The sequence below is a fragment of the Bos mutus genome, chromosome 8 (genome assembly GCF_027580195.1).
Source record: "Bos mutus isolate GX-2022 chromosome 8, NWIPB_WYAK_1.1, whole genome shotgun sequence".
In the NCBI taxonomy this organism is placed as follows: domain Eukaryota; kingdom Metazoa; phylum Chordata; class Mammalia; order Artiodactyla; family Bovidae; genus Bos; species Bos mutus.
This window is the reverse complement of record NC_091624.1, coordinates 14,268,278-14,295,860: the sequence shown is the minus strand read 5'-3', so window position 1 is coordinate 14,295,860 and position 27,583 is coordinate 14,268,278. Positions and strand designations below refer to the sequence as shown.

Here is a 27,583-nt window from a genome sequence, read left to right as displayed (position 1 = left end):
AGTTTCTTACGGAAAAAAAAAAAAAAGACCCACCTAAATGAAAAAGCAATATAATCCAGACAGGAATTGACATTGCTCTCAAGTAGCGTTCAGTGCTTGCATTCCACTTGAATGAAACAGCCAACACATAGCCAACTACCAAGGTCCAGATCTTAAATAAATGAAATACAGACACAGCTGTAAAATATATACATGTGAAATAAACATGCAATTATACAAAACTTGCAAGCCTCTACACAGCATGAGAGCCGTGGGAACACCATGGGTGACGGCTGGCAGTGCTAACAGAAGAGGGCATAGTTTCTCTTCCTCTTCCTTGATAAATCAGGTTTTGAAATAAACAGATTTGTTTATTGTTATTATTAAAATCCCATGCAGTGATATTAAATATCTTTAACAAAAAATACATAAATACAGTTTCATTTAAGTTCAAAAGCTACAGCATGCATAAAGATATTTAAGATACTCAATTTTTAAGCCATGGATTTCAATTAAGAGCTTCACCTTGTGGAATTCTTCAAAGTTTTCTCTATAGATTAATGTTTACAAAAGAAAAGAAGAAACAAGTGGAAATTCCCTAGACAGTCCAGTGGTTAGACTGCCACACTTCTATCCCTGGAAGGGAACGGCAGTAGGGGAGCCGGGTTTGATCCCTGGTCGGGGAACAAAGATCTGGAAAGCCTCATACAATGGCCAAAAAAGAGAGAGAGAAAGAAAGGAAGCTTTCCAAAAAGAAGCAGGTTAAAAGATTCAATTACAACCTATGAAAATACGCTTGTTACCACAAGAACTTTTTGAAAGCTAAAAAGAAGGCAGGCAGCTGAAGTGTGACCCTGCTGAAATAACCTAGGTAACAGACGGTTAAAACCTAGTCCAGAGTTACACACAGTTGAGAAGTCTAGCTGAAAAAAATATTACCAGAGGAAGAAACAGGAAGACATGAGAACAGAAGAACGGGTGAACCAGAGTCCCCTCCTCAGTTCTTCCCCACCCTAAAACTAAACGACTCAGTACTCACAAACCATCAATGTAGCTGACACAGAAACTCTCAAATAAACTCACATTTCATAGAACACGCACAAAAAACGGAAGGAATACATAAGGTAGAACAGACGCGAGCACCGACACTTTATTAAAATAACTTGAACCTTGAAAAATATATAGGCAAATTAAAACAAAACGAAATGAAAGGACTTTAAGCTGTAACCCAGAGAGTGAAGAAAAAAGAACTGATATGGTTACTACAAAAGACAGAAAAAAACTACCTCCTACTTTATTTTGATCATCTCTGTCAAAATACTCTTCAGGTCTAAAATATGTTTATAGCTTCAGACTTGAGAATTCTGTTTTGGGACCTTATTAAATAATGATAAATTCTGAAAAAGGGTTAAATGTAAAAAAACCTCATCACAGTCTAATTTAGGACCTTGAAAAATTAATAACCTAAAGTTTCAGTAACTGGGACGTGGTTAACTCTGAATGATTCAGTCAATAAAATGTTATGCAACCATTAAAGCAGGCTTTTTTAAATAAAGACTACATAACTTAGAATATTCCTAAGATATTATTAAGGAAAAAGCAAAATACAATAAATACATATGACAGGATTATATCTATTTCATGGTGGGGGGAAGGAAATGTACTAGTAAGTTGTATTTAGGTGATAAGATTTTGTTTTTCCTTTTTTGGTAATTTCCCAGTTGTCTTTAATAGGCACTAGTTCTTTTATAATGAAAAGGACATTAAAATATTCTTCTTCAAGCAACTAGTAAGATGAAATATTAAAGAGATCTAAAGTCCCAGATGTATGAGCACATGGGAAGTGAGCCTACAGCTGCCTCAAAAAAGCTCAAGCTTGTAGGACCACAGAGATTTAACCCTGGGAATTTAGAGAATTTTGAGATAGGCTGGTAGAGCTCAGAACAAAATCTGTGTATAACAACAATACACTTATATAGCACTTACCATGGGCTAGGCCTTGCTCTATATTAACACATTACATATATGAACTCACCTAACCCTTATAACCCCAGGAAATAAGTAAGGCTATCATTCTCATTTTAGACATGAAAGAAATTGAGACTTCAAAGGTGACTTGCCCAAGGTAACACATCTAAAAAGTGAGTCAAGATTAGAACCTGGGGATTTGGGTCCAGAATCTACTTTCTTAACATTAAGGAGAAAAAAGGGTAGTGCCAGAAAAATAAAGAGGAAAAGCTGCTCCAGTATTCACAAGAGAAAATAAAAACAGTTGATTTTGATGACTACAAATTGCTGAAATTTTCTTTAAAAATGATCCTCGGCAAATGGATAGTCTTCAGAGGTACGTGACACAAGCATAATCAGCCCTGTTAATTAAACATGCAGTCAGTAATTTAGATAAAAGACTAGAAGGAGTATTAGTTGAACTTGCAGATTATACAAAGTTGGGAATAGTAAATATAAATGATTCAAAAAGATATTCTGAAACTAGAACAATGGGCTAACCAAGTAAGATTAAATTTAATAGACAGGAATGCAAAGTTTTGCTTTTAGGTTCAAAACTCAGCTATACAAATACAGAATGGGAAGAGAATAGCTCGTCAGAAGTATAACTGGTGTGAATGCTTATTAATAAAAGTACATTAGGGAAAGTGTTTCAGTGACTTGCACTATCAAACCACCTGGGCAATAAAATTGAGTGCAAAAAGAAATGGAAATTACAATACAGGAGATACAGATACAGGTGCAGGGAGTAGGGGGCGGGAAATTGTTCAGCTTAGGAAAGAGAAGGAAATAACAAGATTCAACAGTTATCTTCAAATAGTTGGGGAAATGTCATCTGAGAGAGGCAACAGACCATTTTCTGTAGTTCTGAGAGCAGAAATCACAGGTGGAAATTAGGAAGCAACATATTTCAGCTTAATATGATGAATTTTTCTAATAAACTGATTGAGAGCAGGAGAAGGGGGCAACAGAGATTGAGATGGTCAGATGGCATCATCAACTCCATGGACGTGAGTTTGAGCAAGCTCCGGGAGATGGTGAAGGACAGGGAAGCCTGGCACTGCAGTCCATGGGGTTGCAAAGAGTTGGACACAACTGAGTGACTGAACAACAAATCTAAAAAGGAAATAAGCTACTATCACTAAAAGTTTGAGCAAAAGCTGATGGGGAAGACCAAGTAGGAGAATGTGCTCTCAGTGAGAAGGTGAACCAGAGGATCACAGAGGATATGCTTTCAGATTTTAAGCCTATGATACTTTTCAACCAGTCTCTAACAAGTTTTTGTTTCTTAGCTGTATTCCTAAGGAATTAGTATCACTTGCAGAGCAAGGAAAAAATGAGAGATCGCATACTTCAAATTTTTTAAAGGAAACTCAAAGAGTCGGACATGACTGAAGCGACTTAACACTGACACATGCATGGTCAAATCACAGCCCTAATCAGATCATTGTTTCAGATACTCCATTCTCCTTTAAAACCACTTTATTCTAATTTGAAAACTCTGTTCTCTTCATGATGTGGCAACTTAGAGTCAAGAATATTTCATAATCAAAGTTTTAACATGAGAAAGAACCTAAGCACTGGAAAACTTTCCTCCTTACTGTTGCCAGGGAAGCAAAACACACCTGGAAGTGGAATGGGGCAGGCCTGTACAATCCCAAAGAACCTTCTCCCAGCACTGCCAAACTCTTGAAGTGAAGTGAAGTGAAGTCGCTTAGTTGTGTCTGACTCTTTGCGACCCCATGGACTATAGCCTACCAGGCTCCTCCATCCATGGGATTTTCCAGGCAAGGGTACTGGAATGGGTTGCCATTTCCTTCTCCAGGGGATTTTCCTGACCCAGGGATCGAACCTGGGTCTCCCGCATTGTAGGCAGACGCTTTACTGTCTGAGCTACCAGGGAAGCCCAAACTCTTAGGATCTGTAAAACTGAATATCCAGGAACCCTGCACACGTGCCAAGCCACTTCAATCGTGTTCAATTCTGTGCAACCCCACGGACTGTAGCCCACCAGGCTCCTCTGTCCATTCCAGTATTCTCCAGGCAAGAATACTGGAATGGGTTGCCATGTCCTCCTCCAGGGGATTTTCCCAACCCAGGCATCAAACCCATGTCTCTTATGTCTCCTGTATTGGCAGGCAGGTTCTTTACTACTAGCACCACCTAGGAATTCCCTGAGCAGGTTCTTTAAGCTCTCTAAAATGAGGATGATAATTAGACATCATTCAAGATAAGCCAACACTTCACACAACTAGGGCTGAGTAGCCCAGAGATGGATCCTGGTTGGTTCAAAGTCACAAAGCAAGCTACTGACAGAGTTCAGTTTAGAAGTTACACTCCTATCTTTCAGCCACTGTTCTTTCCACTTTATGCTTCTTTATAAAGTAAAATGGAAACAATTTAGGCCATGGAGGCCATGAAGAAAACAAATCCATTACTACTGCAAAAACTGTAAATGTCTTCAAATGTTCTAACAATTCTGAACTAAAGGAGAGAGGAACACCCAAAACACTCCCAGCAAAGAAAAATGGTGGAGCAGGAAGGCTAGCTTTTTAGATTTATCTTGACAGCGCTACACCAAGCGAAGATGACCAGGACCCTAAGGACTGAGTTATACCTGGGTCTGGTGCAAAAGATGATTTTTTTTTTTCCCCAGTGTTTAGAAATCACTAAGTCAATACAATATTTGAAACTGTTTTTTTACAATTGCCCAGAAGGAAATGGCAACCCACTCCAGTGCTCTTGCCTGGAGAATCCCAGGGACGGGGGAGCCTGGTGGGCTGCCGTCTATGGGGTTGCACAGAGTCGGACACGACTGAAGTGACTTAGCAGTATATTATAAATGATTAGCATTTCACTTGCAGGTAGGATGGAGTACTAGGAGAAGAAAAGAGTTAGGAGACTGAAGGAACCCCAAAGGAAGGGGAACAGAAACTGAATGGGAAGGATAATGTGGTAACAAAGGAAAACACAGGTACTGAAGACACTACAAAGGAAAACGGGATGGGACTTGGAAATAAATGAACAGGTATAAGGATAAGAGAGAAACGACTAAGATTTCTAGATGACAGGAATTCAGGGGTGTCTGGGGGAACATGTGTGGGTAGTCCAACCCTGATAGTCTTCTATTTTTTTCCCTAATAACTAAAATCAATTTGTACTAAAAAAAAAATTTAAACCAAAAAATGTTCCTCCACAACATCCTGGAGGAAAACGTTTTAAAATCTTTAGTGAAGGTCTTGATGACAAAGGGCCTTCAACTGCTGATAGGTCTGTTGAGTAAGTACCATTTACTGAACGAACAGATCAATCTCGAAATCTTCCCGCCTATGAAATCCATCCCTCTGACTTCACGTGACTATCGTGAGAATGAAATAACACACATGAGAGTGCCTACCAGTGAGTGGCAGATGCTCAAAAACTGGATCTTAAACGCATGCACTGTCAGCTCTCCAAAATGTAGATTTGCTTACATTCACTTTTCTCTTACCTCGCCCATCAGTACCTCTCCCATCCATATTTCTCAGCAGCAGCAGCTCAAATTTTCAAGCTGTCTAGAAAGCATCAAGACTCCTTTCTTTTTTTTTTTAAATCACATGCAGCACTGGTTGGGCTTACAAAACCAAACCATTGTGAACCATGAGATAGAAAAGTCAGAGAGAGGGCAAGCTGCCCGGTCACATGACCGACTTTCACTTCATGTCAGGCCTTACTCAGCACTTGGGACAGAGAGCTGAGGACTCCCTGTCTCTGCTTCCCAGGTACACTTTTAACTTACCCCCATCCAACCACCTGCTCCAAACGACTGCTTCAAGAAACACAACCGCAAGTTTCTCTCCAACTCAGATCAACCTCCAGGCTCTACTCCCTCAATTTAGCCCCCCACCACTTCCTACTCTTTTTTAACTAACTCATTCTGTGCCTTTTATAATGGGATTTTTATCCCTTCCTCCCATCACTTTAGCTTATCAGCTAAAATAATTAATTGCCTTTACCTTCCTTCCCCTCTTCTGATCTAGCTTGGTCCTTACTTCTGCTAATCCACACCCATACAAATATTATGTAAATAAAATATAAGGAAGGAGTTTATCATCAGTAAAAACATATTCATAGCTATATACATTAAGCTGTGGGCACTTTATCACAATTATTCCTCATCTCTTTCCACCACTGTGAGTGACTGGCTCAAATGCCCCAGTTTCCATTAGTCATGCCAAATGTACCCGTGTATTCAATTCTAACTTCACTATGAAAATACAGCGTTCATGTTAGGCCTTTCTTTCCTAGTTTCTTACAGTTTGGTGGATACACTACTCGATCTTGCCTATAGTAATTTACAATATACTGCAGTATCAATAGTCAAAAATGTTAGCAGGATCTATAAGTATGTCTGAATTTGACAAGATTGAATTTCTTGAGGATAGGAATCAAGTTATAGTAATCTTTATATTTCTTAACAGCATATAGTATTCTGCCTTTTATGCAAGGGGCATTCAATCAACTTAACTGAACTTAAAACAACAAGGTAAAGGAGAAGTAACGTCTAACTGCTGCTCCATGAATGTGAACCTTGGATTTGTTCAAAGTCTGAGTGCCTCTGGGACGATCACAGTCTCAGGACCTCAGAAACCTCTCCTGGGAAGCGGCAGGCAGGAAGACAATAAAGAGCAAAGTAACACTAGGGTCACCCTCACCTGACAATCTACCCAGGAAGTGAAAGAGGGTGCTTCCACACCTCTCCTTCCTATCACAACTGAAATAATACAAGTTCCTTGGAGGCCAAGGATTTTGTCTGATCACGACGCAGTTGCACACACAGGCAGCGTCCCCAAATTATGGATGAGGTGCTCTCCAATACCTTGCTGGCCCATAACTGGTGGGAAATAAACATTTAGATGTGTGTCTGTCATCTCCATGAGAATATGCTCACGTGACACATTACTTGAACAGAGCCTGTACCTTAATCCTTTTAAATCCCTCACAAAGTCCAGTACCTAATAACATAATCAACTTTTAACTTTAATTGAGAGGTTGCATTGATAGAGCTAGAGAAGACAGTTATGGTATTAGTCACCAACTCTACCAATAACTTCAGGCAAGTTATAACCCTGCGTGACCGATAAACGGAATTGTTTTGCAACTTGAAATCAAGGTGCACTTAACAGGGACAAAAGTGAATAAATTTATTTTTAGATGGTACTGCTTCTTAATGAAATAGTAGTCTTATGCATTAAATACCCACTTATTTTTTTCATCCCCAGTGAAACATCCTAAAGGAAATTAACCCTGAATATTCACTGGAAGGACTGATGCTGAAGCTGAAGCTCCAATACTTTGGCCACCTGATATGAAAAGCCAACTCACTGGAAAAGAACCTGATGCTGGGAAAGACTGAAGGCAGGAAGAGAAGGGGACAACAGAGGATGAGATGGTTTGGCAACATCACTGACTCAATGGACACGAGTTTGAGCAAACTCAAAGAGAGTGAAGGACAGGGAAGCCTGGAGTCCTTCAGTGCATGGCGTCACAGAGTCTGACACAACTTAGCAACTGAACAACAAAGTGAAATGTTTGGATCATTAACTGATCTACAATCTGGCCTGATTTAGGAAACATGTCACCAGATTATCCTTGAAATCCCTTCCAACTCTAAAGCTCCCTGATTAAGAATAACCTCAGGACGATCCAGGAATCACAAATATGCCTTTTCTTCACCCAGTCTGCTTAAGAAATCCACGTGGGAGGAGATGTAATGTCGCAGAGCAATCCGTGCACAAGGCGTAAGAGTTCCCAAGAAGAGAATGTGGCAAGAAACAGGCCCAGGGGGCTCAGCACCTAGGTGCCTGGCACAAAGTATTCTGAAATCACCTGAACTGAGAGGCAGCTCTGAACTATTAAGAAAGATTTGTTCCAGGACTTGAGGAACTTGTGTCAACCAGTACCCTCTGTCCCAACAAGACTGGTAAGAAGTCACCTCTCCTGTCTGTAGGATGACAGATTAGACTAGGATCTCTAAGGTCTCTTCCAGGATAGTCCCACGTAAGCAGAACTGAAGATGCTGAGCACTCCCTCTCCAAGGCCAGGAATAAATTCCTGTCCACTTGCCGATGCGCTGAAAGCCCTCCCTGCAAAACGGAAAAGCGCTTCCCTACAGGGTACACGTCCCCCTAACGGGGAGACTGTTTCGAACCACACCCGTCTTCTCCTTGGAAGGAAGGGCACCAAGTTCCTCGTGTGCACGGGAAGGAAGGCGGAGACGGACACTGCCTGCACACTCAGGTCTGGACGTTTGGCCGCCCTTGCACCGTGCCGAGGGACTGCACCCCAGCGAGCTGGGGGTGTGGTGAAGGTCACTGCGTGCCCGGCGGGACGGCCGAGGGCCCGGGCCGGGGCTCACTCACCCACAGGCTGTTGAAGTAGTCCAGCCCGCGGCAGATGAGCGCGCCCGCGTGCGCCAGCAGCACCTGCACGCCCAGGTAGCTGCCCAGGCTGTAGAGGCCGTAGAGGAGCGGGCCGCCGGCGCCCAGCAGTAGCAGCAGGCGGCGGCGGCGCAGCGCCTGTTCGCCCAGGGCCTCCACGCCGTAGTCCGCGAAGCAGATCGGCAGCAGCAGCGCGGCCAGCACGATGGGCGTGTGCGCGCGGTGCAGGCGCTGCAGCCAGTGGCGCCCCAGGCGCGTCAGCGAGCTCTTGAAGGGGTGCAGGAAGGTGCCGCACAGCACGGCCCAGAGCAGCGGGCGCAAGAAGGCCTCCAGGATGAAGTAGACGAGCACGGCGGCGCCGCAGCACAGGCACACGAACAGCACCGCCCCGGTGTTGTAGAAGGCCTGCTTGATGGGCTTGTCGAAGCGCAGCGCCAGCGCCGCTGTCCGCGGTGTCTCCCCGCAGCCGCCGCCGCCGCTGGCTGCCCCGACCGGACGCTGAACCCGCGGCGCCCGGCTCGGGGAGCCCCGCGGACTGAGTGCCTCCTCAGGGCCGCCATCGTCGGCCATCGTGCCTTTGCCGCTGCCGCCGCCGCCGCCGCCGCCAAGAGACGGTACTGGGAGGCCTGGAGAGAGGCAGGGCGGGCGACACGCGGCATTGTGGGAGATGTAGTTCGTAACTGACCACTGAAAGCTCACACAACCTTTGAGGAACTCCAACTCCCAGAGAGTATAGCGAGCGTTCCTTCGGCCTCGGGCTCCCTGTGGTTCATTGGTCCCTGCAGAATTCAGGTAACAAGTTTCTGGGGTCTGCGTGTTGGCAGGGGCAAAAAACAAACTTTCCTCTCCCCACCAACGTACAGTATAAGAGCAGTGTATGCTAGCTCAATTCAAGTGTTCTATTAGTCACAAACGGGGGGGAGGGGAGGAATGTCAGATAACAGCCTTTACGCAAAACACCCTGAATCATAAAACAAAACAAAACCCTCCCTTCGTTCTCTGGTTAATGTCAACTTTTCGGGAGGCACAGTCCCCAGAGTCACTATCTTCACAGATTGAAAACCCAAGCTGCACATTAGAATCCCTGGGGGAATACTTTAAAAAGACCAATTACCATATTCAGTTTTATTGATTTATTTAGTAAAGTGTTGGCTCTGGTGTGTTTGGCAGGATTTTAAATAGCGATTACTGTGGAAAATTCTGAAACAGATGGGAATACCAGACCACCTGATCTGACTTTTGAGAAAACTGTATGCAGGTCAGGAAGCAACAGTTAGAACTGGACATGGAACAACAGACTGGTTCCAAATAGGAAAAGGAGTACGTCAAGGCTGTATATTGTCACCCTGCTTATTTAACTTATATGCAGAGTACATCATGAGAAACGCTGGACTGGAAGAAGCACAAGCTGGAATCAAGATTGCCGGGAAAAATATCAATAACCTCAGATATGTAGATGGTACCACCCTTATGGCAGAAAGTGAAGAGGAACTAAAAAGCCTCTTGATGAAGGTGAAAGGGAAGAATGAAAAAGTTGGCTTAAAGCTCAACATTCAGAAAACAAAGATCATGGCATCCGGTCCCATCACTTCATGGCAAATAGATGGGGAAACAGTGGAAACAGTGTCAGACTTTATTTTTCTGGGCTCCAAAATCACTGCAGATGGCGACTGCAGCCATAAAATTAAAAGACGCTTACTCCTTGGAAGGAAAGTTATGACCAACCTAGATAGCATAGTCAAAAGCAGAGACATTACTTTGCCAACAAAGGTCCACCTAGTCAAGGCTATGGTTTTTCCAGTGGTCATGTATGGATGTGAGAGTTGGACTGTGAAGAAGGCTGAGCGCCAAAGAATTGATGCTTTTGAACTGTGGTGTTGGAGAAGACTCTTGAGAGTCCCTTGGACTGCAAGGAGATCCAATCAGTCCATTCTGAAGGAGATCAGCCCTGGGATTTCTTTGGAAGGAATGATGCTAAAGCTGAAACTCCAGTACTTTGGCCACTTCATGCGAAGAGTTGACTCATTGGCAAAGACTCTGATGCTGGGAGGGATTGGGGGCAGGAGGAGAAGGGGACGACAGAGGATGAGATGTCTGGATGGCATCACTGACTCGATGGACATGAGTCTGAGTGAACTCTGGGAGTTGGTGATGGACAGGGAGGCCTGGCGTGCTGCACTTCATGGGGTTGCAAAGAGTCGGACATGACTGAGCGATTGAACTGAACTGAACTGAACTGGCTCTAATGTGTCTGGCAGGATTTTAAATATCGATTACCATATGGCAGACTCTGTTATAAACGTCTCATTCCTATTAACTCATCTGATCCTTAGAACAACCCTACAAAGAAGATGGTGTTATTATCCCTACTTCTCAATAAGGAAACCTGAGGCTCAGAGAAGTTAAGTACCTTGCCAAGGTACACAGCTAGTATGTGCAGAGGCAGGATTCAAACTAAGAGTCTGACTCCTAAGTCGATTCTTACCTACTAGGTTAATAAATTGGTCTGACAAGGAAGACTTTAGCACAGGGGTCCTCAACCCCCAGGCTGCGGACTGGTACCCATCAGGGGCCTGTTAGGAAATCAGTGGCTCAGCAGGAGATGAGCATGGGGGAGCAAGAGATGCTTCATCTGCAGCTCCCCACTGCTTGCATTACAGCCTGAACCAGCCTCACCCCCAGTGGAAAAACTGTGTTTCATGAAACCAGTGCCTGGTGCCAAAAAGGCTGGGGACCACTGCAAGTTTAGCATGTATTTTTTAAAGCTCTTCAGAAAAGCCTAATGTGCGGCTATTGTTGACAATCATGTAGGTGTCGATGCTGGAGAAATCTAAACTCCTGGAGGAACCCTAGGTCAGAGTCTCAAACTGCCACTGTTCCATTTTGGAGACCTGAGGTCAGGTCAGTTGAGCCCCCAACCCTAATTTCCTCTTTCAAATGGGAGTGATAATAGAAACTCTTGTGTCAAAAGAGAAAAAGGGAGCTCTGAGACAATGCATGGTGCTTCTGTTTTCTTGTTGAAAGGTCCTGGTACCCAAGCCTACTGCTTGTAAAACACCTCCAAAGGCATTTTATTTAGAAGAATAAGAGAGAGGTGAAGAAGGGAAAGAAGAAGAGAGGGAAGGGGAAGGAGAGGAGGATGAGGAGGAAGGGGAGGAAGAGAAATAAGAGGAAGGAAAAGAAAGGAGGGAGGAAAGAAGGGAGGGAAGGAGGAAGGTTTCACTAAGTACTCAGTACGAGAGTACTTCAGAACTCTGCAAGTTACCTCTCTTCTGTTTTCAACAAATTTTCAAGTAGAAGAAAAAGTGATTCCTTTCCATCCTGTTTTGGGTTTCAGGTCACAGTCCCTGTTTTTCAAGTGGTCTTTGGACGTTGACTCTGTAAATAATTTGCTTCAGTTGTCCTAAACCGTCCTTTTTCCTCTTTACTTTGTTCAGGGCTGCTGGGGTAAAGAATCCGCCTGCCAGTGCAGGAGACGCAGGGGTATAGGCCATTCATAGTACAGAGCATACGCTCAGGGTGCTGAGCAAGTGAATGGATGATTCGCTATCCTTTCAAAAAAGTTGTTTGTGCTTCCTGTGAGAAATGGTACTGAAACACTGGGAATGTGTCTCCTACGTAGTCCTATGATTAAGAGCAGAGAAAAATTAAATTACTGGGATGTAGGGCCTACAAAATCAATTTGAGTACACACAGTCTACTCAGATCTTTAACTCACAGAGTGTATGCTTTTAGGCACATCCTCCAAAATGTGAGGCTACTTGAAGTGAAGTGAGAGTCACTCAGTGGTGTCCCACTCTTTGCGACCCCATTACTCTTTGGACTGTAGCCTGCCAGGCTCCTCTGCCCATGAAATTCTCCAGGCAAGAATACTGGAGTGGGTTAGCCTATCACTTCTCCAGGGGATCTTCCCAACCCAGGGATCGAACCCAGGTCTCCCGCCTTGCAGGCATATTCTTTACCAGCTACCAGGGAAGCCTGAGGCTACTTGGGTTTTCTTTTTTAATGCCATGTAGCAACTCACCTCAGGGAAGAACAGCCTCTGTGGGCTTCCAGGTACAGTGAAGGTGTAGAAGAGGATCAAGTTGACCCTGGGACCACACTGCCTTTGGCCTGCTTGTTGCGTGAACTGATGAATTTCCTAATCATTTAAGCCAGTTTGGGTTCAGTTTTACATTTCTTGCAACAGAAAGCTTTCTGGCTGATAAAATGATAACACCTCCATCATTGGCTGCCGTGAGGATAAAGTGGGAGAGCGTGTCTAAAGCAGAGGCACAGTGCCTGGGACATGGTGAAAATCTAATAGTGGCTCCCAGGGTGCCTCCTCGTTGTGCCCTAGAGATGCCAAGAGGCATCTCTTAAGCCACAGTCAATCACAGACTCCCCGGGCATCAAGATAAAAGCCACAGAGGTAAAACAAACACAGGACAGGATTCTCCAGGGCATCATGTCTGTCGTAGAGTGTTTACTGAGTTGTAATGAGCACCTCCTTTAAACAAAAGTCTTGTGCTTACAGTGCAGTGTATACATTACACATAAAAGAGGTGTGCACAGTGCAGGAGGAGAAGCCATGTGAAAAGGTAATCAAACAAACGTGCATTTAGATTCCAAATATGAGTTACCACTCTCTTTTAATAAAACCCATAGCAGACATCGCTAATAAATCACTGAACTCTTTCTCACCGAGCATAGATACAGCCTCAAAACCCTTCTTAGCAGAACATACTAGGGAACCACTATCAACTCCACAAAGTAAGCACACAAGAGGAAACATATTTGCCTTTTCTATATTAAACTAGCCATCCAGAGACTTCCCTGTTGGCCCAGTGGCTAAGATTCCACTCTCCCAACATAGGGGCTCCTGGGTTCAATCCCTGGTCACAGAACTAGATCCAGAGTGCTGCAGCTAAGACCGAGTGCAGCCAAATAAATAATTAAAAAAAAAAAAAAAAACCTAACCATCTAGTGTCTGATACTAGATAAAATTGGCAGACTAAAAATGTAAATAAATGGTTTAGAAGAAAAGAGTTTGGAAAGTATGAACATGAGAAATTACTAAAGGTTGCTTTTTTTTTTTTTTTTTTTAAATCTCAGTGCCTGAAGAAAGAATGATGCAACCGAGTCTGATACCATCAGGCCCTGCCTGACCACTTCTGCTTATCTCTTCTATTCCTGCGCTGAGCCATGTGCCCTCACTTAAAGCACAAGTCCTGCCAGTTCACTGAGTGGAGTCTAGCCTTTCCTGCGTCTGGGCTCCTGTTCATCCAGTCTTGGTTCCTGTCCTTCTGGTTTGTACCATCCAGCTGTAGCTGACCTTCCAAGCCATCTCAACAAAGAAAAGTTTACCAGTTCACTAAAAAGGTCAGTGAAGAAATTACCAAATTGGTTCAACCAACCCAGTTGAGACCCATCTATCCAGCAACAGATCAGATGAGTAAAAGAAACCTGAAAGTTCTTTGGGGGAAAACATACACACACACAATCCCCCTTTACAACAAATCTGCAACCAAAATTGCTCCCCCTTTCTCTTCCAGGGTAGGAGGAAGTTTGGTAGAGGGGATTGACATCTACAAGATGAATTTTGTGATTAACAGTTATTACTAAGAGCCAGAACTGCCTGTCTAAAAAATGGCTAGCCCTCAGTGTCCTTTGCTGGTAGCTCCTCTTCTTCACAGAAGTGATTTTTTTCTGGAATGTTTTACCTGGAATGGTTGAAGTATGAGAGCTAGGGACCAGGTCTTGGAATTCCTAGTCTACCTTGGCTCTGTTCCCAACAATATACTCCAGCTAACACTGAGGCTACCCATAGTATAAACAGCCAGCCTTCTGCTGCAAATCAGGGCAAGACTGATCCACCAGGAGATGGTGGATGCATGTCAAATTGACCAGACTAGTCCCTCTTTTATTTACAAGTAAACTATCTTTATTTGAGAATCAAGTCCTGCTGGGTTTGAATCCTAAGCAATACATGTTTGTACACCCTTGGCGCCACACTGATGTCACTGCAGCCTCCAGCTGGTCCCTCTATCTGCCCTCTTGCTCCACTCCAATCAGTTCTCTACCCAGTAGCCAGTGTGATCATTCTAAAATACAGTCTGATCCCTTCAAATACTCCTTACCCTATGGGAAAGTTCCAAGTTCTTTCAGTTCAGTTCAGTTCAGTTCAGTCGCTCAGTCGTGTCCGACTCTTTGCAACCCCATGAATTGCAGCACGCCAGGCCTCCCTGTCCATCACCAGCTCCCGGAGTTCATTCAGACTCACGTCCATTGAGTCAGTGATGCCATCCAGCCATCTATCTCATCCTCTGTCGTCCCCTTCTCCTCCTGCCCCCAATCCCTCCCAGCATCAGAGTCTTTTCCAACGAGACAACTCTTCGCATGAGGTGGCCAAAGTACTGGAGTTTCAGCTTTAGCATCATTCTTTCCAAAGAAATCCCAGGGCTGATGTCTTTCAGAATGGACTGGTTGGATCTCCTTGCAGTCCATGGGACTCTCAAGAGTCTTCTCCAACACCACAGTTCAAAAGCATCAATTCTTTGGCACTCAGCCTTCTTCACAGTCCAACTCTCACATCCATACATGACCACAGGAAAAACTATAGCCTTGACTAGACGGACCTTTGTTGGCAAAGTAATGTCTCTGCTTTTCAATATGCTGTCTAGGTTGGGCATAACTTTCCTTCCAAGGAGTAATTTAATTTCATGGCTGCAGTCACCATCTGCAGTGATTTTGGAGCCCCCAAAAATAAAGTCTGACACTGTTTCCACTGTTTCCCCATCTATTTCCCATGAAGTGATGGGACCAGATGCCATGATCTTCGTTTTCTGAATGTTGAGCTTTAAGCCAACTTTTTCACTCTCCACTTTCACTTTCATCAAGAGGCTTTTTAGTTCCTCTTCACTTTCTGCCATCAGGGTGGTGTCATCTGCATATCTGAGGTTATTGATATTTCTCCCGGCAATCTTGATTCCAGCTTGTGTTTTTTCAGTCCAGCATTTCTCATAATGTACTCTGCATATAAGTTAAATAAGCAGGGTGACAATATACAGCCTTGACAGACTCCTTTTCCTATTTGGAACCAGTCTGTTGCTCCATGTCCAGTTCTAACTGTTGCTTCCTGACCTGCATACAGATTTCTCAAGAGGCAGGTCAAGTGGTCTGGTATTCCCCTCTCTTACAGAATTTTCCACAGTTTATTGTGATCCACACAGTCAAAGGCTTTGGCATAGTCAATAAAGCAGAAATAGATGTTTTTCTGGAACTCTCTTGCTTTTTCCATGATCCAGCGGATGTTGGCAATTTGATCTCTGGTTCCTCTGCCTTTTCTAAAACCAGCTTGAACATCAGGAAGTTCACGGTTCACGTATTACTGAAGCCTGGCTTGGAGAATTTTGAGCATTACTTTACTAGCATGTGAGATGAGTGCAAGCTCTTTACTATGTCATAAAGAGCCACACTCACCCTGCCTCACCTCTCCCCACTCCCTGCTTCATCCTTTATCCTCCAGCACTTGGGTGGCCCCTAACAATATCCAGGAGCTAATCCTTAAAACCTGTGAAGTATGTTACCTTACTTACACTTTGCAGATATGATGAGGTTAAGGACTTTGAGATAGGGAAATTATCCTGGATAATATGGATGGGGTCTAAATGTAATCACAGGTATCTCTATTCGAGGGAGGGAAGGAGATTAGACTACAGAAGAGGAGAAGCAACCTGACCTCTCCGACCACAGAGGCAGACATTGGAGTCATGAGGCCATGGGCCAAAGAATACCCACAGCTACCAGAAGCTGTAAGAGCCAAGGAAGAGTTCTCTCCCCTGGAGTTCCCGGGAGAAACCAGCCCTGCCAATCTCTACATTTTAGCTGCATTCAATTCTCTTCAGACCTCTGGCCTCCAGAACTTCAAGAGAATACATTTCTGTTGTTGGAAGCCAGTAAATTTATGGTAACTTGTCACAGCAGCAATCAGAAACTCATACAAACCCTGTCCAATGACAGTGGTTCCCAACTCATCCTGCTGGCCTTTCTCCTGGGTTGCTCTCCCCTTTCTTGAAGATGCCTCTCCACATCCTTTGCCTGCTTTACGCCTATTCCTTCTTTAAGGTTCAACCTCAGGGACTTCCCTGGTGGTCCAGTGGCTAAGACTCCGCGTTCCGAATGCAGGGGGCCCAGGTTCGATCCCTGGTCAGGGAATTAGATTCCGCATGCTGCAACCAAGAATTTGTGTGATGCAACTCAAAGATCCTGCATGAGCAACTAAGGCCCTGTGCAGCCAAAGACATAAATAAATACTGAAAAAGAGAGATTCAGCCCCAGCACTGCACCTGCTTTCCTGGCTACCCCAGGCTGGGTGAGGATCCCTACTCCACCCGAGCGTTTCCTTACACTGCAGTCACCAAACAATATCATTGCAATGTTTATTTATTTGACTCTCCGAATAGGCTGTGAGCCTCCTAGAGGCAGAAATCAAGAGCAGGTCTTCCTCTTGTCCTCCAAGTGTAGTTTCTCACATACAGACTGGCACATAAGAGTCCTCAATAAACATTCATTGAATGAATGAATCAACAGGTGGTTAAAGCTGCTTGACCTCCTGGAAGCAAGTGACTTTCACGTCCACTCCACTTTAGCAGTCTCTTTTTACAGCCCATCCTCTGGCCCTCACACCTGGGACTGAACCCTAAGAAACTTACAAGTCAAACATCATCAGCCAAGGTCAGGTATGATAGCTGAGCTACCCACTGAGAATACTGCAAAATAAATACCACAGGATACCAAAATAAATACCACGAGGATACCAAAAAATAACCAAATACTTGTTTGGGGAGGTGGTAAGAATTCCAGCCTATAATGCAGAATGTGGTAATAATTCTTTCTTAACATGACATTCCTTGCACTTTTCAACCTAGTCCCAGTTTCTCAATTTGCTCAGCTATTGCATTCTGCAATTTCCACACCATCCTGACGATTCATAAGACTTTACCACTAAACTAACTGTTGTTAACATACAACATGATTTAGTTACCACCAAGGTCTATAACGAAATTCTTAGAGCTAGTATGCCCTGTCAGTCAACTAATACAATTTAAATGGGATTACAGGCCTCCATTTACTATCTGATAAAGGCATTAGGCTGAAGCTTTAAATACAGATTTCTTTTGCAAATTGTTTTTCTTGCAAATATTTTTACCTGACTACTGCAACATGATTTTTCCTTTGTCAGGATGACAGGCTCTCATCTTCTCCAAGGTTTATAACTTCACAAAGACTTTACTGATGAAAGGATGTAAAACAAACAAACATAAAATCAAAAATGCATCAGAGTAAAGCAGTAAAGAATTACAAACTTTAATTACATCAACTGAAGAATTTCAAACCATGTTGAGAATTTATATTTTAAAGTTTAAACCTAGTTAATATATTCTAACTCTAACATAATCCTCTAAATACAGGAGTATTCGTGATATCATATGGACAGAATAATCACTTAGAAAGCATCTAGGAATATTGCTACCATTACTTTACATAAACAGAAATCCATGTCTTTATTAGTAAGGTACCACACATCATAGAGTAAAAATTCACATAGGACAGGCTTATAAATATACATAAATCTCAAAATCAATCACAAGTGAACATTAGGTACACAATTATTATAAAACAAATATAACCCATCAATGTCTATTTAAAGGCATAGTTCTTACAAAATAGTATTTGATAGACAAGTCTCAAAAAAGTATTATTAATACTTCTGGAGCCAGATTGTTCCAGCATATCAGCGCATCTGGGGGAATAAGGCATGTGGAGAAGTTGCATTTGCTCTTCCAGGTGGTCAGGACATTCTATCTGATGAAAAGATAACGGCTTCAGTGATCTGGGTGAATGCCACAACCACCGCAGCACCCCATAATCCTACAGAATTGATCACTCTCCAGAAGAATGGAATGGAACAGCTATTTGCCTAATGGCCAATATCCAGGGGAAACAGAAAACATTAATGGAATATCAGCAGAGTTGAAGTGAAAAATCCCAAAGAGCTTGATGATTCACTTAAATCTTTAACCATATTTAAAATCACATTAATAGCCACTATTTTCATGAAAAAGAATGTATACTTATCTATTAAATATAAAAACAACCAAGTATAACTTGAAACTAAATAATCGATTAAATGAATAAGGAATCTAATTAAATATAAAACATGGATAGGTTGCATCAACATGCCATTTACTCAATTCACACTAGTCTTGGTTTCTTAACTAACTGTATAGAAAAGTCAAACTCAACAATGATACTTTATACATTCTTAACAAGTCATAGAATGTTGAATGGAGGAGGCAAAGTTTAATAAAGGACCCAGGAATCCTTTCTACAAACTAAACTACCATAAACTCAAGGGTAGTTTTGCCTATAATACACACAATGTTTTACCTCTTGAGTTTTAAAGTATTTAAGAGACCAGATCAGAAACAGAAACAATCCTGACAAGGACTTTCAAATGGTATATATACAGGCATTTATGTATAAACACAGTGCCCATCACATATGCACAGATGTATATACAAACACACCGAGAATAATCACACCGTTCGCTAAACATAACCAATTCTGTGTAGAGAACAGAGCAATTCTATACAGCAAGTATTCCCATCTCAGCATTTGGACTATTGTGGTGGTTCTCAAACATATTTCCATTATGATACAGGAGGTTATGCCACAGTCACATGTGTAAAACACTCCCATCCCATGAATGTAATAGATTTAGGTAATACTTAAAAACTGTCTAGAGGAAAATACATTAGTCTGAAACATTGTACAGCCGACCCTTGAACAACACCAGTTTGACCAGGTCCGCTTAAATATGGATCTTTTTCAACAGTAAATATTGCAGTGCTACACTCACTGAGGCTGGTCCACTTAAATATGGATCTTTTTCAACACTAAATATTGCAGTGCTACACTCAGTGAGGCTGGTTGCATCCTTGGATGTGGGGCTACAGATAGGAGGAGCCTCAGACATGGGAACTACCTGTTTTGGAGGGATTACTCTAAATTATAGGTGGATTTTCCACTAAAGGACACTATCAGTATCCCTAAGCCTTTGTGATCTTTAAGGGTCAACTGTAATCCCACCATGAAAAGCAATGGCACAGTAAAAGTCATTCACAATTGCCTCAACCTAGATAAAATAAAACTGCTGTTCACCCAGCTCTGACTTTACTGCTCTCTCTTTCACATCTGCTGCTGCTACTGCTGCTAAGTCGCTTCAGGCCGACTCTGTGCGACCCCATAGACGGCAGCCCACCAGGCTCCCCGGTCCCTGGGATTCTCCAGGCAAGAACACTGGAGTGGGTTGCCATTTCATTTTCCAATGCATGAAAGTGAAAAGTTAAAGTGAAGTCGCTCAATTGTGTCCGACTCCTAGCGACCCCATGGACTGCAGCCCACCGGCTCCTCTGTCCATGGGATCTTCCAGGCAAGCCTACTGGAGTGGGGTGCCATTGCCTTCTCCGCTCTTTCACATCAACTCTGGAGAATGCACGTTCTAATGGGAATCCATTATCAAGATAACAATCCATCAATTCTAATTTATTTTACAAATTACTCACTAACATTGATATTTTTACAGTTAACCAGTAACAACTTACATTACTGGCAGTGTCCTATGCAATTGACCATGATACCTGGGTCATTTAGCTGAGAGCAAGAGTGGGAAAACTACAGTCCACAGGCCAACCTGCTGCCTATTTTTGTATGGCCTGCAAGCTAAAATGGTTCTTACATTAAAAATTTTTTTTAATCTAAAGAAAAATATGGGTGACATGTAAATGTTATATAAAATTTGAATTTGTGTCAGTGGCGTTTTACTGGAACACTGCCACGCTCATGGGTTTATGTATTGTCTGTGACAGAGCTGAACAGCTGAGAGACTTTAAAGCCTAAAATATTTATCATCTGGACCTTTACAGAAACACTTTGCTGACCCTCAGGCCAGAACTAAGAATGACAACTTCAGTGGTAATAGCTCTTAAGCACAAAATCCTGAATATAGACTGTAAACTTAATTACAGAGACATTACTAAAAAACTCTGTGGGATGTAATCTATCCCTGAGTTGTCCAAATTGTCCAATTTCCTTAAGGACAGAAGCCAACAAAATATAATTAAATATGGCTCCTGCATTTTGTCTGAAATCATGTTGGCAAATTCATCTTTGAGACTACAATGAAGCAAGAAAAGGGCACTAGGCTCTAAGCTGGAAGACCTGGGTTTTAGGTAAATCACTATTAAATGCATTCTAACTTTTCCAATCTGTGTATTATTTTTAAATAACATAAAAAGCACTAAGACGACAAAATAAAGAATCAAAATGTTTTAAGAAAAGAAAAAGAAAGTAAAATGTACCCCTTTCCATAAATCTAACTATAAAAAGTCCTCCTATTCATTGTAAATTGCTTAAGGGGGAAAAAAAGCACTTGGCTAATTTGAGTGTGGATAGTGGGTTCCATTTAATGAAAGTTTTAATGAATATGCATGTGCCTTTTTAAAGTAAGTGTATTGGATAAACTGGTGTCTCAAGTCCTTGCCAACACTGGTACATGCTCAGTCGCTTCAGTAGTGTACGACTCTGCTACCTTATGGACTGTAGCCCTCCAGGCTCCTCTGTCCATGGGGATTCTCCAGGCAAGAATATTGGAGTGGGTTGCCATGCCCTCCCCCAGGGCATCTTCCTTAACCCAGGGACTGAACCTGGCTTTCTCACGTCTTCAGCACTGGTTGGCAGGTTCTTTACCACTAGCGCCACCTTGGCAGCCAACACTGGTAATTCATGCCAAAGGCCTAGCCTCAGTTTTTTCATCTGTAAAATTGGACTAATAACAGAATCTACTTCCTCTGGTTGTTGTGAGGATTAAATGAGTTAATCCATGTAAAGTGCTTAGAACAGCACTAAATAAATTTAGCAAACATTATTCTACCTGGGCATTTACAAAAATACACTGGTTGGGCATCTCCCCTGTAACAAGTACAATGTTAGAAAAAGGACTACAGAGATAAAATAGAAGTTGATTCTCCTATCCTAGGTAAGAATTAATGAAATTTGAGTCTACAGAATTTTCACTTTAGTATGTCCATAAACTGATGATTCTCTGAGATGATGGTGAAATTCAGTTTTGCATTCCTGGTCTATAAATTCTCATTTCTGAACCATGATTATTGTTAAAAATGTCAAACTCTGTTTTACAGGGCAAAACAGCATTGTTATGAAAGATCTTTCTATTTATGTTTCAAAAGGCAAAAGCTCAGTCTTTGCTAAGAGAATGACCACAGGTAGAACATAAAAAACGTTGGCCAGTCTGGCAATGTATGTGAAATACAGACTTTGTGAACCAAACTTGCCACAGAAGTAGTTTCATTTATGCATTCATTCAACAAATGTTTGCTGAGTACCTACTATGTAGGAGTATCTGTTAAAATGATGAGTAACAAGCTATAGTCCCTCCATTAGGGAGTTAGCAGGGAGGACAAGCCAGCAATTACAGGAAAGTGTGATAAGTTAAATGATGGTGAAGCCGAGTGTGCTATGAGAGCGTCTGGCAGGGGCCTGAACCTACTTAATCCAGGGGATCGGAGGAAGAAACAGTTACGCTGTGACCTGAAAGATGCATAGGAGTTCAGCACGCCTAGGCAGTGGAGACTGTCTGGACACAGGGAATGTCAAGAGAGGTGAGAAACTGGGTCTGAAGAACTGAGAGCAATTGAGTCTTGCTGGGACACAGCAAGGTGAGGAGTGGTGACGAAAGAGGACAGTGGAGGTAGTCAAAGTGGCTCTCATTTTACACTAATGGAAATGAGATATCGTCGAAAGTTCAAAGCACAAACGTGCAAAACTGGTAACCAAGGAAAAACAGTTCATGAAACAATTAGCCCGACTTGAAAGTAAGCAGAAGGGAAAATCCCTTAATTTATTCTTTCCCTGCCTGCTACAGAGACTAGCTTGAGTCTCGATTCAGTTTTAACCTATTTATAGAGGAAATATTATACATGAGAGGGTGAAATATAAAAATATTTGCTTTCTTATTTACAATGTGGGTGTTGCATACTCAGCCTCACTGCTGCACAACCACTACACAACCACCTTAGAAGGTGACATACAGGCCCTCCTCAGCCATGGCTGGCGGGCTTCGTAATGAGGCCACTGCAGTCGGGCAGAGCCTGGGACTTGAGTCAGATGACTTGAGTTTGAAGCCATTGCTCAATGACACTTGACCTCTCTCCATCTGCAATGAGGATCATTTCTCCTGCATCCCTTGGATGCACGTGGTAAATTGTGCAAAGTCACAGAATTGGGATGCTTTCCTCATTTTTGTTCAGTTCCAGAAGAATGTGAAAGCCTTTTCCACAGGGCAGGTGGCCTTTCACCTCTGACATGGATTCCAAGGATGGCATTAGAAATCACAGTCTCCAGTGTTGTTTAATCACAAAACCCACAAAGTTGGAGTCAGCTTTAAAGCAATGGGGTGGGGTATGGCGGGGAGCCAGAAGACTCCAGAACTCTACAATGGGAATGCCTCAGCAGCATACACCCATAGACTCTTTCCCTCTAAATGGGCTATTAACTCAGACAGCTGGAGTAAAGCAACGTTTGGGTTCCTTTGAAAAAGGGAAGTGCATTAAGTCAAGACATTAGTATAAATTATGCTGACGGCTAACCCAATTTACAAGTCTAAACATGTGAATGGATACTCTAAGTAAATTCACTTGATGGGGCATTTTCTAATTTTAAAAATGTCATCTTTAAAAGGTTTCTACTCCAAATTTCCACAGTCTCCAAAAATGTTAATTTATTATTAAAATGCCTTGAATATTTAAGATGATTTGTCTATTATAATACATTTAATTGTACTCAACATATGTTGATTCTGACAACAGAATTAGCTGTAACCACAAATGAATACCTTAATTTATTAAATACAGTGGTAGTAGAGTCCAAATTCTAACTTCTAAGAATGCCCCAATTTCTTATCATTAATATAATTTTACATCTTCAGGAATACTCACAGTTTTGTTTTTAACCTTTCCAAGCAGCAATAAAAAATGTGTTCTCTTAGCTACTTACTAATTGAGAAGACATTTCAAATAAGTCTGAACCATTTTCATATCACTGTTATCTCCATCATTCTCCTCATGAGCTGTGTAAATATCTAAAGACCTTCATGCTCTGTGGAAATTTGAAAGTTCTTCTGCCTTCTAGGTTCTGACTGTGAACTTGGGCCATCCAGAGAGTTCTCTTTAGTATTACTCCAAATAACTCTTGAACTGTAGTTGGCAGAGTGAAGGTTGTTTAGAGACATAGTTTCTAAGCCTGGCTTTCTCTGCTTTACTATGTGTTATCTGACTGAGCAGCCAAGGCTACATGGCACAAGAGTCATAAAAAGAGTGTCTTCTTGGGTCTCAAATTCCAATCAGTATAATAATGATGGCAATAATCATTTTCTTCAAGCCAACTCAGACATGTTGTAAAGCTCAAGTAAGAAAACATATTTGAAAATGAGTGTTTAGAAAAGTTTTAAGTCTTTCTAAAAGTATGGGTCATTATTAAACAACACTTCAATTAGAAAAGCAGCTTGCTCTTTTTTCCAAAAAGCTGAATCCTATGTGTCTTGTTTTTATTTTTTTACATAATAGAAGCTAAAACAATACTGAATATTTTTTAAAAATATACTAAAGGCTTTCTAATGCATTGACTCTGTTCGTTCTGCCACTGTGGTTAAGGGGTTCCCATCAGTAAGTAGAAGGTCAGGGCAACAATTAGAAGCAGACAGAACGGAGAGGAGAAGGTCTGATAGGCAGCCGATGGCATAAAAATGTCCTCGTACTTGTAAATACTGACAACGCGCTCTGAAGTCGGCGGTGAGTCTATATCATGTCGGGTGATAGAGCCTTTGAGAAGAAAGAAAGAAAAAGGAAGCAGCAAGAGAAAAAAGGTACAGATTTAAAATGATACATGCAAACCACAGAAAAATGAGACAAGTCTTCAAAGAGCTGCTATTGTTTTCAAATATGTTTTTAATATTAATATATGGACCACTAACAACTCCTGACCGACTCCCTTGCAGATGAAGTCTATGGGATGTAAAGTGGTAGCCTGGCCAGGCCAGATCAGAGAGGATGTGCTGTGTGTCTACAAGTCTGCATGTCTGTCTGGCGGAGTGGAATGGAGGTATGAAAGGAGGAGAATTAAGATACCAAACAAGTCTTTGGATGGAAAGCATTTTTTGAGCTGGTTAGAAGAGGAAAAAGGGAAAGGCTGTATGTAAAGGCTGCTTCATAAGCTAAAATTGATAGGAAGGGCCTGACCTTTTGATTAACCAATATGAAACTTGGGTGAGGGAGACATGCCTATGAGTTCAGAGCAGAGATCTCCTTGGAAAACGGGCCTCAAAGGGAGGGTTTTGAAGTTACTATCTGCCAGGGAAGCTGTGCCATACTTGACATGCCCAGCCCCTACCCCAGTGTCCATGCTGGCTCTTGTTAACACAAACCAAACTCCTCGGGTTGGCAAGAGTTTTTGTCTCAACAGGTCGCACTCACCTCTCTTCCCTAACCTCTCTCACTGGTCACCTTCGTGAATTCCCAGGCTTAACCATGTACCTCCAGTTCATGCCTTTCTTGAGACACATCTAATCCCATATCCTCCCTTCAAGGCTCAGCTCACAGTTTATCCTCTTTGAGAGACCTTAAGAGGATGGATAGGGTTTGATCACCAGAGAGGCGTTAGAATAGTGTTCACAAGATAGGAAAAGCACAAGCCTCTCTGTAAGGTAGGAATGTGTCCGTGCTGTTTGGAGATACTGAGAACAATGTCAGAATGCTGAGAGTGCTTATCAGGCAAAGTCTCCAGCATTGGGGAGGGCTTGGAATACTGGGCCATGATGCCATATGTGTAAGAAGATGACCTTCTGAGGTACAGCACTTGCCAGTGGTGTCAAATACTTGTTTTCATTTAACCCTTAGAATAATGCTATGAATTCAATATCATTATTATCCTCATTGTAGATAAAAAGAAATTAGAACTCAGAATTTAGATAAAGGCTAGATACAGCTACCAAGGGGCAGAATCAACACTCAAACTCAGCTTTTTAGATTCCAAACCCCATCATTTAAAATGAGTTCATTTCTCCAGCCTAAGACATAGTTTATTTCCCAGGGTACTAAGAGTAATCAAAAATATAATTGCAGATTCATTGTTAGTAACCTGGGAAATAAGCAAATGGAAAAGGGGTCGTAAATCTGGAGGCATCCAGATGTTTTCCCAACTAGAAACAGGCAAAGAAAGGCATGAAATTTCCAATCAATCAATGGCAACAATTTGAAGGAAAGAAAAAGATCCTATTAGGCAATGGATGGGAAAAAAAAAAAAAGTGAAAGTGTCAGTCACTCAGTCGTATCCAACTCTTTGTGACCCCATGAACTATAGTCCACCAGGCTCCTCTGTCCATGGAATTTTCTAGGCAAGAATAGTGGAGTGGGTAGCCATTTCCTTCTCTAGGGGATCTTCCTGACCCAGGGATCGAATGCGAGTCTCTCGAGTCTCCTGCATTGGCAGGTGGATTCTTTACCACTAGTGCCACCTGGGAATCCCCTGAGCAGATTCCTTAAGCTCTCTAAAATGAAGATGATAATTCCTACAATTCTGGAGGACATGGTGAGAAGTAAAAGACCATTGTGAGAATTAGAGTCCATACACCATATACAGCAGACATATGATCTGTTTCATCAAGCCACAGCTCATCATATATTATCTTGTATATCTCACTCTAACTATGCATGTGTATAATTGTCCCATTCTGTGTTCATGTGTATAGTAAGTCCATTACTATATTCTGAAGGCAGGATCCTGTCTCCTTTTTCTATGTTATACAAAGTGCTCATCACTTTCTTGTAAATAATGACTCCCAGTCAATAATGACTCAAGCACAGCAGTGTCTGGTGTTTAATCCAGATCCCAAAATGTAAGCTTACCCTGAATGGCTGGACCCCAAGCAAACAGGTAATACCAACTCAAATGCAGATCGACAATCGTTTCATCTCTGGGAACATTTACAGGCCGTTTAAATCTGCAGGTGACCCGATTGTTCTCAAAAACTCCTTCTTCATCTCTGGCAGGGTTTCTCTGAATCTCCTTCGCCCACTGGCCTACATTATAGAAGTGCTGTATGCGGACCCTGCCATTGTCGTCGTGGACGCAGGCCATGACATCATCACCACCCTAACACAAAAGATGACGGAGAAGAAAAGTTAAAGGTGCATCTCAGGCAAACTCTTCTGCTAGAAAGAAATTTCACTCCAAAACATACATTCCGTGACCTCTGTAATTGGAAGTCCCACCCCAAAAATTGTTTTAAATGCCATTAAAAAGCTTTAATCGAGTGACCAGAGTTTGCACCACCATATCTGACACTGAGTATCTCCTCATGTGCCACTTAGGGAAGATTACATCACCAGCTCTCTAGTAGTCCTGCTGAAAACACAGACACTTAACCTAATCATGAGCAAACAATTAAATCCAAATTGAAGGTCATTCTACAAAAAAAGTGGCCTGTAACCTTCAAAAGGGTCAATATCATGAAAGACCAAAAAAGAAAAAGCTAAAAAACTGTTTCAAAATCAAGAAGAAGACTAAAGATATTGTCATGTCAATACATGACAACTAATGGTGTTCTAGACAGAACCCTGCATCATAAAATAAAATTTTCTATAAAGCATAGCATTGCGGCAAAGGGCAACTTTTGATAGTGGACAGTGTATCTGATAATACTACGGTATCTATGTTAAACTTCCTGAATTTAATAAATTATATAATGAAAAAGAATATCCTTGATCTTAGGAAATACCTGCTTAAATATTTAGAGTTAAAGGGTCATGATACCTTCAATTTAACCTCTCAAGTTTGTAGAAAATAATAAAAATCATAAGTAGTAGAAGTCAGAGTAGTAGCAGCAGTTGCAGCAACAGCAGAGAGAGATAAAGCACGTACGGCAAACATTACTGTTTGTGAGAATGTTCTGGAACCAGCTGGTGGTGGTTCCACACCATGAATGTAGTTAATGCCACTGAACTGTATACTTTCAGTTCAGTTCAGTTCAGTCGCTCAGTCATGTCTGACTCTTTGCAACC

General features: G+C 42.2%; 2 protein-coding genes, 1 long non-coding RNA gene and 1 other non-coding gene across 8 annotated transcripts in view; 2 read left to right on the top strand and 2 right to left on the bottom strand.

Annotated features, from left to right (window-relative positions):
• TMEM245 (transmembrane protein 245) overlaps window positions 1-9,069 on the bottom strand; it is an 83,606-nt gene extending 74,537 nt beyond the window's left edge. The window contains exons 1-2 of one of the 2 annotated variants that reach the window (XM_070375151.1): window positions 8,388-9,069; window positions 34-151 (exon numbers count right to left, since the gene is read on the bottom strand). In XM_070375151.1, coding sequence (XP_070231252.1) covers window positions 34-151; window positions 8,388-8,975 — 706 coding nt within the window. In that variant the 5' untranslated portion in view covers window positions 8,976-9,069. The remainder of the gene's footprint in view (window positions 1-33; window positions 152-8,387) is intronic. The other variant, XM_070375152.1, reaches the window with a different exon arrangement.
• LOC138988863 (uncharacterized) lies at window positions 9,064-26,836 on the top strand. 2 transcript variants are annotated; one of them, XR_011465043.1, is made up of 3 exons: window positions 9,064-9,197; window positions 13,500-13,766; window positions 26,573-26,836. It is a non-coding gene; the product is annotated as an uncharacterized lncRNA (long non-coding RNA). The 2 variants fall into 2 exon arrangements; XR_011465044.1 differs by lacking the exon at window positions 9,064-9,197 and adding an exon at window positions 11,215-11,306.
• The window catches only part of FRRS1L (ferric chelate reductase 1 like), a 34,465-nt gene continuing 18,183 nt past the window's right edge, over window positions 11,302-27,583 (bottom strand). Inside the window, exons 4-6 of one of the 3 annotated variants that reach the window (XR_011465042.1) lie at window positions 26,429-26,675; window positions 17,596-17,678; window positions 11,302-12,029 (exon numbers count right to left, since the gene is read on the bottom strand). Coding sequence is in view for 2 of the 3 variants with exons in the window: in XM_070375154.1 (XP_070231255.1) it covers window positions 18,238-18,251; window positions 26,429-26,675 (261 nt within the window). In the remaining variant the exon portion in view is untranslated. The other 2 variants (XM_070375154.1, XM_070375155.1) reach the window with 2 other exon arrangements.
• TRNAR-CCG (transfer RNA arginine (anticodon CCG)) lies at window positions 16,529-16,601 on the top strand. Its single transcript has one exon. It is a non-coding gene; the product is annotated as a tRNA-Arg (tRNA).